An 11,153-nucleotide genomic window follows, 5' to 3' on the forward strand; every position below is an offset into this window, starting at 1 on the left:
TTATAGGAATGATCTATGTATATACTACACACATATGTGCATATGGCCACCGAGACGGCCTACAATAAATTTCATCGAAATTACGTTTTCATGCCGTTGGCGTGCAATTTTCATTTAATTGAGGCTTATTGCGGTCTTTCGGGTGGGTGGTTTTTTTCGGTTTTTTTTTTCGGTTTTTGCCCGCCTGTTGGCTTGGTCAGATCTCCAGCTGGCTGGGTTGTCCATCTGTCTGTCCACTTGTGCCTTGTGCCTTGTGCCTGGTGCGGTCATTGGCGCAACAGATGCGCCCCGCCTTTCAAAGAACAATACAAAAATTAATCATTAAAGACTTTGACGATGAGAGTATAATGATGACTACGCGACGACGTTGACATCGAGAGCTACATAGCATAAAGAATGCTCTTCCCATAAATATACACACGGCTTGTATCTGTCGGAGAAGGCTTTTTCTGAAAGTGGCGGGCGGCATTGTTTATTAACTTGAACGCCACTTTACTGTTTGATATATAACATTGAGCGTTCTATAATTAAGCAAAAACAACAGAAATAAATAAAAAATCCCTCACAATGCTGCAGATTGAGAGATGATGACAGGAGGCGTCTGAGGGCGCATTGCCACCGTAAAAAACGATTCAATGTCATCCATCTTTTGATGGAAAATGCAACCCACAATGATTCCCTCATTTTCACTTAGAAAAAATATATATATCTTACACATCCCACGTATAAAGTACATTTCCGCATTGAATTTTCTTTGTGACAAAACAGGTTGAGTGAACCCAAGAGTAGAAAATTCTATGTATTAATGAAATACTCATGAACTTTGACCATATAGAACTATTTGTGACACACATATCACATCGAACGTAAATAAAAATAAACAAAATTCCAATGACAATGACCTTCTATCTGAAGCAGATAAATAGAGCTTCCCAATAAATGAGCAAACATTTTCTAGCAAACCCGACACGCCAAATGTTCAAAAATCCACATAAACACACACAGGGAGAGTGTGGAGAGAGTGTCTAGAGAATCTAGAATAAATAAAATATATATATGCATATAAGCGTGTAAACAAATATATGCCTAGAACATTTTGTATGAACGATAATGAAATAAAAACAAGTTCACTGCTCGGAAGTATCAAAACAGACGCCGTTTTTGGGGGCGGAGGGAATTCGCTCGGAGACAGCGTCACACAAATCCGAAATCGAAATAGAAATAGCTAGCGAAATAGAAACAAAACAATAATAATTAAATACTACAGCGAAAATGACAACAATTTCCATACGTCATCGTTTCATTTTGGGGGGAGGCAAAGTGGTTTGGGAATAGGCGAAAATGATTAATTAAACATTTCCTAGGGAATCCAAGGTGAAAGTGAATTGGCAAAAAACAAAATGGGAAAATACTAGCAAACAATTTTCCGCAAATATTCATTGGGAAATGTCATGAATAAGAATTGAAAGAATACATTGATTAAATAACAAATAGGCAAAAAATGTATTAAATTAACAGAAGGTCAGGATTAAGGTTTAATTGTGAATAAGTTTACAAGTTAAGCGGGTTTAAGGATTAATGTGGAAATTGCAATTTAAGGTTTAATAAATAGAGATATAGAATAATATAGAATAATAAGAGATATATGAAATATTTAAAATGATACATATTTTTTGTACCCTTGCAGGGTATTATTATTATAGTCAGAGGCTTAAAATTCAGTGAAGGAGGTATTTTCGATCGATTTCATATATGATTCAAAAATTTAATTACTTACTGCTTCCGGAAGCTTGTTCCCTTCTTTATTTTTGTGTAAAATCAAATGAAATAAAGTAAGTATTCAAAAATCCAATATATACCACCAACTGACGGAAAATCTAAGTAATTTACAATTTTAAGTCATATATTCTCATTATTCCTTTACAAAATGATTTAATTTGTTAAATTTTAAAGTAAAAGAAACCCCTAAAATGTGTGATTAATTGTAGAATTTATTTAACAACGAAATGATACAATTTTCCCTTCCCCTTACTGCACTTACAGATTCCAAATTAATTCTGATTCACTTGAGTTTCATTTTCGTTGTCTGAGTTTTTTCTGGCCATTTCCAAAAACTGGCCTGCCAGAGTTTTGCCGAAAAAAGTGCGAGCTTCGAAGCTTGAGATACATTTTATGGACATCATCGTTAAAGTAATCAGCAGTAACAGCAAAGAATCATCAGAGGCGGCAGCACAAGGCACATTAAGCCAAACCAAAAAATACACATACATATATACAAATATATATAAAAAGCTGGCGCAGCGAACGAAATAAAGTTAAAAGACTTTAACCAAATTCAAGGTCAACTTCGTTTCAATAAATTGCAAACGGAATGGTAAAGCCAGAAACTCAAAGCTGTGGGCAGAGTCGCAGTCGCATTCGGGCCAGAAGAGGGGAATCTGGCCAAAAAGGAGAGAATCTGCGACTTTTGACTGCATGACGCAAATGAGGCAAAAGCCAACAAAAAAAAAATCACCAATAAAATCATCAGACGCTTACCTGTAACAGAATCACTCTCACCTAAACAAAACCAAAAAATAAAATAAATTAAAAGAAGAAAGAAAAAACTCCCGGCATCCCAATCTCTTCCAGCGATTTTTCAAGCGAATCTTTATTTTTTTATTTTTTGTAGCGTGTTAATAAAGACTGTCGAAAATTTAAAGAATGGCTTTGATAAAGCACAAAAGCAATAACATTAATGAAGCAAATACAAGAACAACTGGTATAATAAATGCCTGCTCTCAAGAAAGATATATATATAATATACAATAAAAAGTGCAATTTTATTTTATATGTATATACCCACAACACAAAAAAGGTTTAAGCACGATCATATCAATTTACAAATCGAAGAGGAGAACATTGACCATTAACCATTAAGCTTTAAGCATTCTGATATTTCTACATTATGTATCACAAGAGATGTAATTAAACTATAAAAGATACAACAAAATAAATACAAAATAAATCAATTAACTTATTTACTACAACTCTAAAAATCACCCTACAAAATAAAATTAGGTCACAGCAGAACTTGTAAAAAATCTATAAATCCCTTTTATAAAAACAAATTAAACTATTTAATACCTCTGTGAAACCATAAAGCATTTAACGCTAAATGCTGCATCTCTCTTAAAACAATTTAACCCTTAAAAGAGAAACCGCAAAACATATAAATATATTTCCAGCATTTATTTAACTCTGCGCTTAATTTGTTTATTTTACCTGTTAACCAATTTATTTCTGATAAATTGTTTATACATATACAAGTCTGGATCTGGTATCCGTTTTCTGCTGCGGCTTTTGTTTACACATTTTAAATGAGCTTCATGTATTTTTAGGTTCAATCAACTTTGCACCGCAGCCAAAAACAGCCAACAGCAGCCACAAACCACAACAATTGATTAATTAATGAATTATTTATTGAACATGCAGCAATCAAAGATGTGTGTTTTTATACATTTTGCATTAGTCAAGAATTTATTGGGAAAATAATAATATAAGAACGAAATACAAGAGAACTTTTGATTAAATTAGATTTAGATATTTATTTAAACAAATTTATTGATTAGATTTTTATTTTCTTGTGTTATGTCAATGTGATAAATTTAAAACCCTAACTATATATTAAAATGTAATAGTTTATTTTGGAAATATTCTAAAAAACACTTTTGTTTTTCACATTATTTTCAAAATGACGGAAATAAAAATAGAATTGATAAACCAAAGCCAAATTAAAGAGCAGAAATTGCTATTTGACTTTTATATTAAAAAATTTATTATAATATAACTTGATAAGGAAAAATAGCAGATTTTAACTATGAATTAAATAAAGATTCTGTTAAGCTATGACCTAACAAATGTAATGATATTTATTTACTACAATATTTCACTTAAGCTTAAGCTTAAGTAGTGTTCATCTCAAGAAGATATATAAAATCTTTTCTAAAGAGTCTAACAAAATAGCTAAGAAATCCATAGAACTTGCAACTAAAAGCATAGATATAAATTGTTATATCTTCATATTCCATACTCATATTTAGATAAAACACACATATATTTGCTTTGCTGTGGAAAATCTAAACATTTGCACTTTGCTTCCACTTTGCTACAAACCGAAACAAGATTGAAATAAGCCCGGAAAAAGGGTAGGGGATAGGGGATGAGGGTTGCATGGGTTTATCGCAGCAGCTTGAGATGCTCTTCCTCCATAGTGCACTCGTTGAATGCCCTTCACTACAGCAGAGGAAAACCCCATCCCAGTGACAAGCCACCACCCTTCCCCTCCCTTCCTTACTTCGTCACACTTTTCGCATGAACTGTGCCAATGGCCTTGAAATTGTTTTGCGCCTCAGTTGTTTGCTGCTGCAGCTGGCAAAACGAGATTAGTGGAAATTATTGCACCAGCTTAGATCTTGAAGAGTCCCATAAGGAAATGCACATATGAATATAAGATATACTACACATAATTCTTGATTTTTGCACTCTCTAATACTAAGAGTGCACACAGTGCGTATGAGTAATATATGTTCTTTATTATGTGCAGTAAATACTTTAGAACGAAGGAGTTAGTAAATGAGAAATTCCCTTCTTTGAGACATATGTAGAAAAAATCTTTAGTGATTTACATACTTTTCCGGTTCTGAACACATCATCATAATTCATATTATTTATTTCTTGTAAATAGTTTTAGTAAAGAAACAAAAAAACATTCAAGTTGCAGTGAAATGCAAAATTAAAAAGAAGTAATATATATTATACTATGTACTATATTTACAGAAAGCCTGATCTATTTACAAATGGTATATAATATATATATATGAATATATTTTATGTATAAATGTAACTTATATGTATTTGAATCTTACATTTCTATCCCACTATTCTTCTTTCATCTGCCTTGAAGACTCTTCTCTCAATTCCAGTTTTGTTTTTTGTATTCCCTAAGCAGGAAATGCTCGCCATTCGATTCTTTCAATTATTTCCTCTTCGGCTGCTCTTATGTGTGGTTGCTCATTGTCAGCTGTGAATTTTATTTTTTATAGTTGTGGGACAGGAAAAAGATTGCGCCACAAGGTCAGCCTAAGTAAACCGCATTATGTGTATTTTTCTACTTTTTTGTAGACGTTAATTTACAACTGAGTTGATGCGCAGGGATGCTAGCTAATGATAATTATATTTTCTAGGTTTTCTTAGACAAATGAATAATAAAGTACAGCAAAAATCGTGCTGGGAAAATATTATTGCAAAGAAAAAATTAAATTAATAGAGAATTTATGCGTATGAGTTAAGAAAAGGTGGAGAACTTATTTTTATATGTCTGGAAAAGAAATATAAATTTAAATGTGCTTGTAGTAATGAGTCAGAATTTATTATATAACATATCATAAATTTCCTTTATTTCTCTGCTTAAGAAAATATTATAGAACATGTTCTAGGTTAATTATAATATAGTTAATCGAAAGTAGCAATACTTATATATTTCTTATATATATTTCTGAAAGACTCTTGCCACAAGTCCACCCCTGGCTCATTGACTTTCCTAAAACCCCCGACTCCACCTTCTGGTCATAAAAATAAATAAAAATCCCCACACACTTCCAAAGTGCAGCAGCTGAAACAAGACTTTAGGACCGAGGCAAGTGTTAATTTGTGGCCACATCAACCAAGCTCTCGTTGAACCCGGCAACCCTGAAAAAACCCTCAAGTACTGCCCTCCAACAAGTGCAGCACAAAAAACAAAAAATAAAGCAGCAAAAATTAAGAGATTAATGTGAGACAAGCGAATGCAAAATGCCAGCCATAAACAAGTCTCGAGAGAGCTTGACACAGGACAAGGGAATGTGATAATAAAAATAAGAGAAATGAAGATATATATATATCTAAATTTTAAGAAATCGAATAAACAAATACTCTTGGAAAGCAAAGGGATATATTGAAAGTTTCTTATGAAATAGGAAAGTTTATAAACATTATTACTTAATAATATGTATTATATACATTTCTATAATTATTTTGTAGTTCAGTAATTGTCTTTGAAGTTCTCATAGGTTTCTTAGATTATCTGGTACTAATGTATTAAATATTTATGAGAAAGGTTTTCTTATTTATATGATATCATATATTATTAAGAGAATTTAGAAGAGATGATGGGATACCCTTTAAGTAATTTTTACAATAAGAGCACCCAAAGAATTCTGTACTTGAACTTAAATCTTAAAACTGACATTATCTAAATTCTTTCCTCTCAGTTTATTCTGGCCAGAGTCTTGGGGCAATTAGGCCTGCAATAATTCAGCAAAACAAAACTTGAACTTCAGCCTGTTGGCACCTTGAGCCTGCATGATGTGTGTTGTGTTGTGCTGTGATTGTGTGTGATATCTGATAATTGCCAGCATCAATTGCATTACTCATACGCCGCATTGCCGCCGAGTGCGGTTTGCCTTAGGCCGAGAGATCGAGAAAAACTAATGCCTGCCTGGCGTGTGACATTGTAAGAAAATGCAGTTGCACTTGATGCTGCCAACTAAAGATGCGAGTCAACGCGAGATGAGATGACATGAGAGGAAAACGTTTAGCTTTCGCATCAAATGTGATTTTGCTGCTGCCTTTGTCGAGTGTAAGATTTCCAGTTCACCATGAAGCGGGGACACAGCTGGCTCAGAGTTTTCACGGTCGCGGTTTTGAACCATTTTTTTTTTGCCAAGAGCTGGAAAGCAATACAGAGAGAGGGAGGGAAGAAAACCCGTTTGGTGACCGCCAGCCACACTTTTGGCCAGACAGATGACGGCCAGGCAGCAACCTTGACCCGGTTCTACTTCTCAACAGCTTCTAGCCTCCATTTGGAGCTTAGGCGGCTCTATTGCAGCCATTTGGCTGAACTTTTTGGACAGACACAGAACCTAATTAGCATTTCCGCACGTTCACGTTTGTCAGTCAGTCAGTCAGTCGGGAAAGACGATGGGCTCCCGGGGAAACCTAATTAAAAGTGCTCCTTGAACTTCGCCTCCAACGCGGATTAATGCCTTGGGCAAGCTGCGAGTCTTCCAGTTAACACTTTAAGTCCTTTGCCCCATCAGCAAGTCAACGAGTTGGCCAGAAGCAGGAATTGTCGGTTTTCCCATCAAGATGCAAAAAGTTTTCAATTAGGCAATTTTCTCATTTACATTTCAAATAGATTTGTTTCGCCACTTTGAGCTCGTTTTGCCTTTATCTTAATTGGTTTCTATGACAGAGTTTTTGGCCAAATAAAATGGATTTTGTAGAATGGCATTAAATCAATGGACTGGTTAAATATATTACACTTGAAGTAATCGTAAATCTAGCGAACTGACTAAATGGTTTTCTATATTTATGGGATATATCTACAATTTTAAAATTCTTTTGAAAATCCACCCCTATCTATACTTTACCATTACCTTTCCCACCACCCTTTAGGGGTTGCACAACCAACCAACTGTTGGCCGTATCCTGGTTAACGTTGCCAGGACACTTGACACACAACAAACAATGCGGTCACCATGGAAATCCCTCAACAGAGACCATAACACAAAAGCCTTTCGAAGGGAATTTTTCATTTAGTAACGAAGTGGAGTGGAGAAAATGTTGCATCAGGGAATTATCCTGCGTGAGGGACATGTAACCAGGACAATATACAATCTGGTAAGCCTTAAAATAATCTTAAATTAAACACACACACATAATGAACGAGGGACGGAATTCCTCAGATCAAAGACAAACGCTACGAGGATGTAATCGAATGCATCACCAGTTTCGGTGAGGCGGCCAACACAAGAGCCGGTCTGTCCACTTTGGGACATTGTTACTACCACGCCCAGAAGTACGAGGAGGCGGCCACCTGCTACGAGCAACTCTGCCAGCTGGCTCCCAAGGAAGCCAAGTATAGGTGGGTTGAGTACTATACATATATCAGATATATCCCTAAAAATATCCTTTACAGATTCTACTATGCTCAGTCCCTCTATCAGGCCGGCATCTTTGCTGAGGCTCTAAGGGTTCTAAAGCAAATTGGTGACCAGGAGGATGAGCTGCAGGAGCAGTGCCTGCAGTTGCAGAGTGCAATTCTCTACTCCAGCGAGGACTTTGCTGGTGCTCAGAGTCTGCTCAATCAGCGAGCTGGCGGCACAGCGGATACCCTTAATGATGAGGGTTGCCTACTGTTCCAGGCGGACCAGCATGAGGCTGCAGTGCAGCGGTTCCAGGCCGCTCTCCAAGTCGGGGGATTCAATCCCCTGGTGGCCTACAATGTGGCCCTGGCCCATTTCCAGCGGAAGCAGCGTGCCCAGGCATTGGACTATACCTCAGAGATTGTGGAGCGGGGAATGAGAAATCACCCAGAGCTGGGCATTGGCGCCCAAGTGGACACCGATGGCAGTGCCCGGAGTGTGGGCAATCCCATCACCATGGCCGTTTCGGGCATTACTCAGGCATTGAATCTTAAAGCAGCCATCGAGTTTCAGGATGGCAATGAGGAGGCTGCGAGGGATGCACTCTTGGATCTTCCTCCGCGAGCTGAAAGCGAATTGGATCCGGTCACATTGCATAATATGGCTTTAACTGATGTTCAGGGTCCGGTGGCGGGTTTAAGGAAGTTGGCTTTCCTTCTACAGCTGGGTGCTCCCTCTTGTCCCAAGGAGACTTTTGCTAATATCCTGCTGATTTGCTGCCGTCATGAATTGTACGAGACTGCAGCTGATATCCTAGCAGAGCATACAGATCTCACTTACAAGTACTTGTCGCAATATTTGTATGAACTTCTGGATGCTCTTATTACGGCACAAACTAGCGCCGAGTTGGCCGAGAAGAAGCTGGGCACCTTGGCCTCCAGTTTGGCCGGCAAGTTGCGCAGCTTGGCCGCCAAAGTCCAGGAGGTGAGAGCCACCAATGAACAGCAGGCACTCAGGGATGCCCTCAAGGACTATGAACAGGCATTGGAACTGTGAGTTTTTTACCAGAACAACTTTTTAGTTTTGATTTCACAACTCTTTCTCTTTAAAGCTATTTGCCTGTGGTGATGGCTCGAGCTTGGATCTCCTGGCGTGATGACGACTTTGTGGGTGCCGAAAGGGAGTTCCATTCGAGTGCCGAATTCTGTTCGGAAAACTCCATTTGGCGACTAAATGCAGGACATGTCCTCTTCATGCAGGGCGACAAATACAATGAGGCAGCGGCCTTTTATGAGCCCATTGTTCGCCAGCATTCGGACGATGTAAGATAAAAACCTACACAGAAAATTCCCATAGATATTTCCAATAGGAATACCAAAGGTTTTTGATGAGTTCAAGGACTTGGGAGTAATTGTCTCAGAAAAAGGAAAAGGTTAAAGGACTTCTAAGTAGATAAAGTCAGGACTGGCTATATGAATTTGATTGATTGGGAATTTAAAGTAGTTAAATAGAAGCTTAAAATAACTTCAGGTACTTGTTCCCTTAGAATGTATAAAAAACAACATTCCAGTTTTCCAAAATCAAGTTAAAATTGAAATTTAAATTGCAAATCAATGGTATTATTTAATTTCTCTAAAGTAGAAATCAAAAACCGGGTACTCCATAGTCCATAAAACTCTCTAATACCCCTCTCAGTTGCTTCCAATTATAATTCCCGCAAACCTTTTGACCATTTTCCCCAAAAAACCCAGATCATGTCCGTATCGGCTGCGGTATTGGCCAACCTGTGCGTATCCTACATCATGACATTCCAGAACGAGGAGGCCGAGGAGCTGATGCGCAAAGTGGAAAAGGCCGAGGAGCTGAAGGGCAACCTGGGCAAGCAGTATCATCACCTGTGCATAGTAAATCTGGTGGTGGGCACTCTCTACTGTGCCAAGTCCAACTACGAGTTCGGCTTGTCCCGCATCGCCCATGCCCTCGAGGGTGGCTCGGGGAACAGGTTGTATGCAGATACCTGGTTGCATGTGAAACGTTGCATCCTGGGGCTACTCACCGGCATGGCCAAGCAGAATATAATCCTGCCATATGCCACTGTTCAGGAGGTTCTCAACTTTCTGCGATATTGCGAAGCCTACGGGCTCTTTACGCCGGCAAATATTTTTACTGCCACCGAACAGGTGCCAGAGGAGCCACTTACCATTGGCCTGGAGTCCAGGAAATTGCGTGTGCTAATGCTTAAGCTAAGTGAATATGAACACTTTTAGGTTCTAAGTGATTATTATTATAATTTACCAAGAAACTGTATTAAATAAAGTTCATATTCTTGTAAAATATTAATAAGGAAATGTCTCTAAAATCAATAAGTACTGCGTACTTTCCTATTATTCCTGCAACATATTCAATCTTACTTCAATTCTTCAATATATATCATTTTCATCAAGTGAAAAATATCTATTATTTATCCCAAAAAAGTGTGATAAAACAAAAGTCGCGCCCTTTTGGGGAATAACAGAAAAATCTGCTAGGAAAATCACCCAAGGGACCAACTTGTCTTGGCTCTGTGACAGCTGCGAATTCATCGCAGGACCTTCTAGAGGCCTAGAACACTAAGAAAATAGGCAAAATACGGTGGATAATAAATATAAATTACAAGTGGAAGAGCAGAAATCTGTCATAAATCACATTAATGGCAGATTTTCATCAGGCAGGTTGGCGCAACCAGGAAGTGGATTGTGTGCCAATCTATTGACAAAAGGACCTGAAGGAAGCAGAAGTACCAGGAACACCAGGAGCAGCAGGAGCACGTGCTAACCTCGACTGAACTGCCTGCCAATTTATCCATTTTTTTTGTACATCCCCCAACTCCCAAATGTCGTTCTGCTTGGCGGGCACGTGAGCACTCACGCGTTCGATTTGACAACGTGTTTATGTCGCAGCTCAATTCCGCATTGACAGCCCCATCGACATCATCAGCATCATTGCCTTCATCATCATCATCATCATCATCTTGGGTATAGTCATCGTCATTGTCATTGTCATTGTCATTGTCATCAATGGGGCAGCAAAATGGAACTAAAATTAGTGACACAAACGAAAAGCAGACTATGAGATACCCGGGAAGGAACTTTAGGGAAATAAGATGCTTATTTCAAGGAGAAAACTTTATATTTCTAGTATACATAACTTTACTCATTGAAAATATAT

The 11,153-nt window shown here is 37.7% G+C and overlaps 1 protein-coding gene across 1 annotated transcript; it reads left to right on the forward strand.

Annotated features, from left to right (window-relative positions):
- The first annotated feature begins 6,502 nt into the window (after nucleotides 1–6,502).
- On the forward strand, nucleotides 6,503–10,286 carry Ttc30 (tetratricopeptide repeat domain 30). The gene is made up of 6 exons (XM_020950682.2): nucleotides 6,503–6,658; nucleotides 7,477–7,701; nucleotides 7,767–7,945; nucleotides 8,000–8,998; nucleotides 9,058–9,268; nucleotides 9,698–10,286. Exons 2-6 carry the CDS (start codon nucleotides 7,642–7,644, stop codon nucleotides 10,211–10,213), a joined length of 1,965 nt encoding a protein of 654 aa, XP_020806341.2. The 5' UTR covers nucleotides 6,503–6,658; nucleotides 7,477–7,641; the 3' UTR covers nucleotides 10,214–10,286.
- The last annotated feature ends 867 nt before the right edge of the window (nucleotides 10,287–11,153 follow it).

This window comes from Drosophila serrata, unplaced genomic scaffold, assembly GCF_035046125.1.
Source record: "Drosophila serrata isolate PLE 108 unplaced genomic scaffold, ASM3504612v1 contig_275, whole genome shotgun sequence".
Taxonomy (NCBI): Eukaryota; Metazoa; Arthropoda; class Insecta; order Diptera; family Drosophilidae; genus Drosophila; species Drosophila serrata.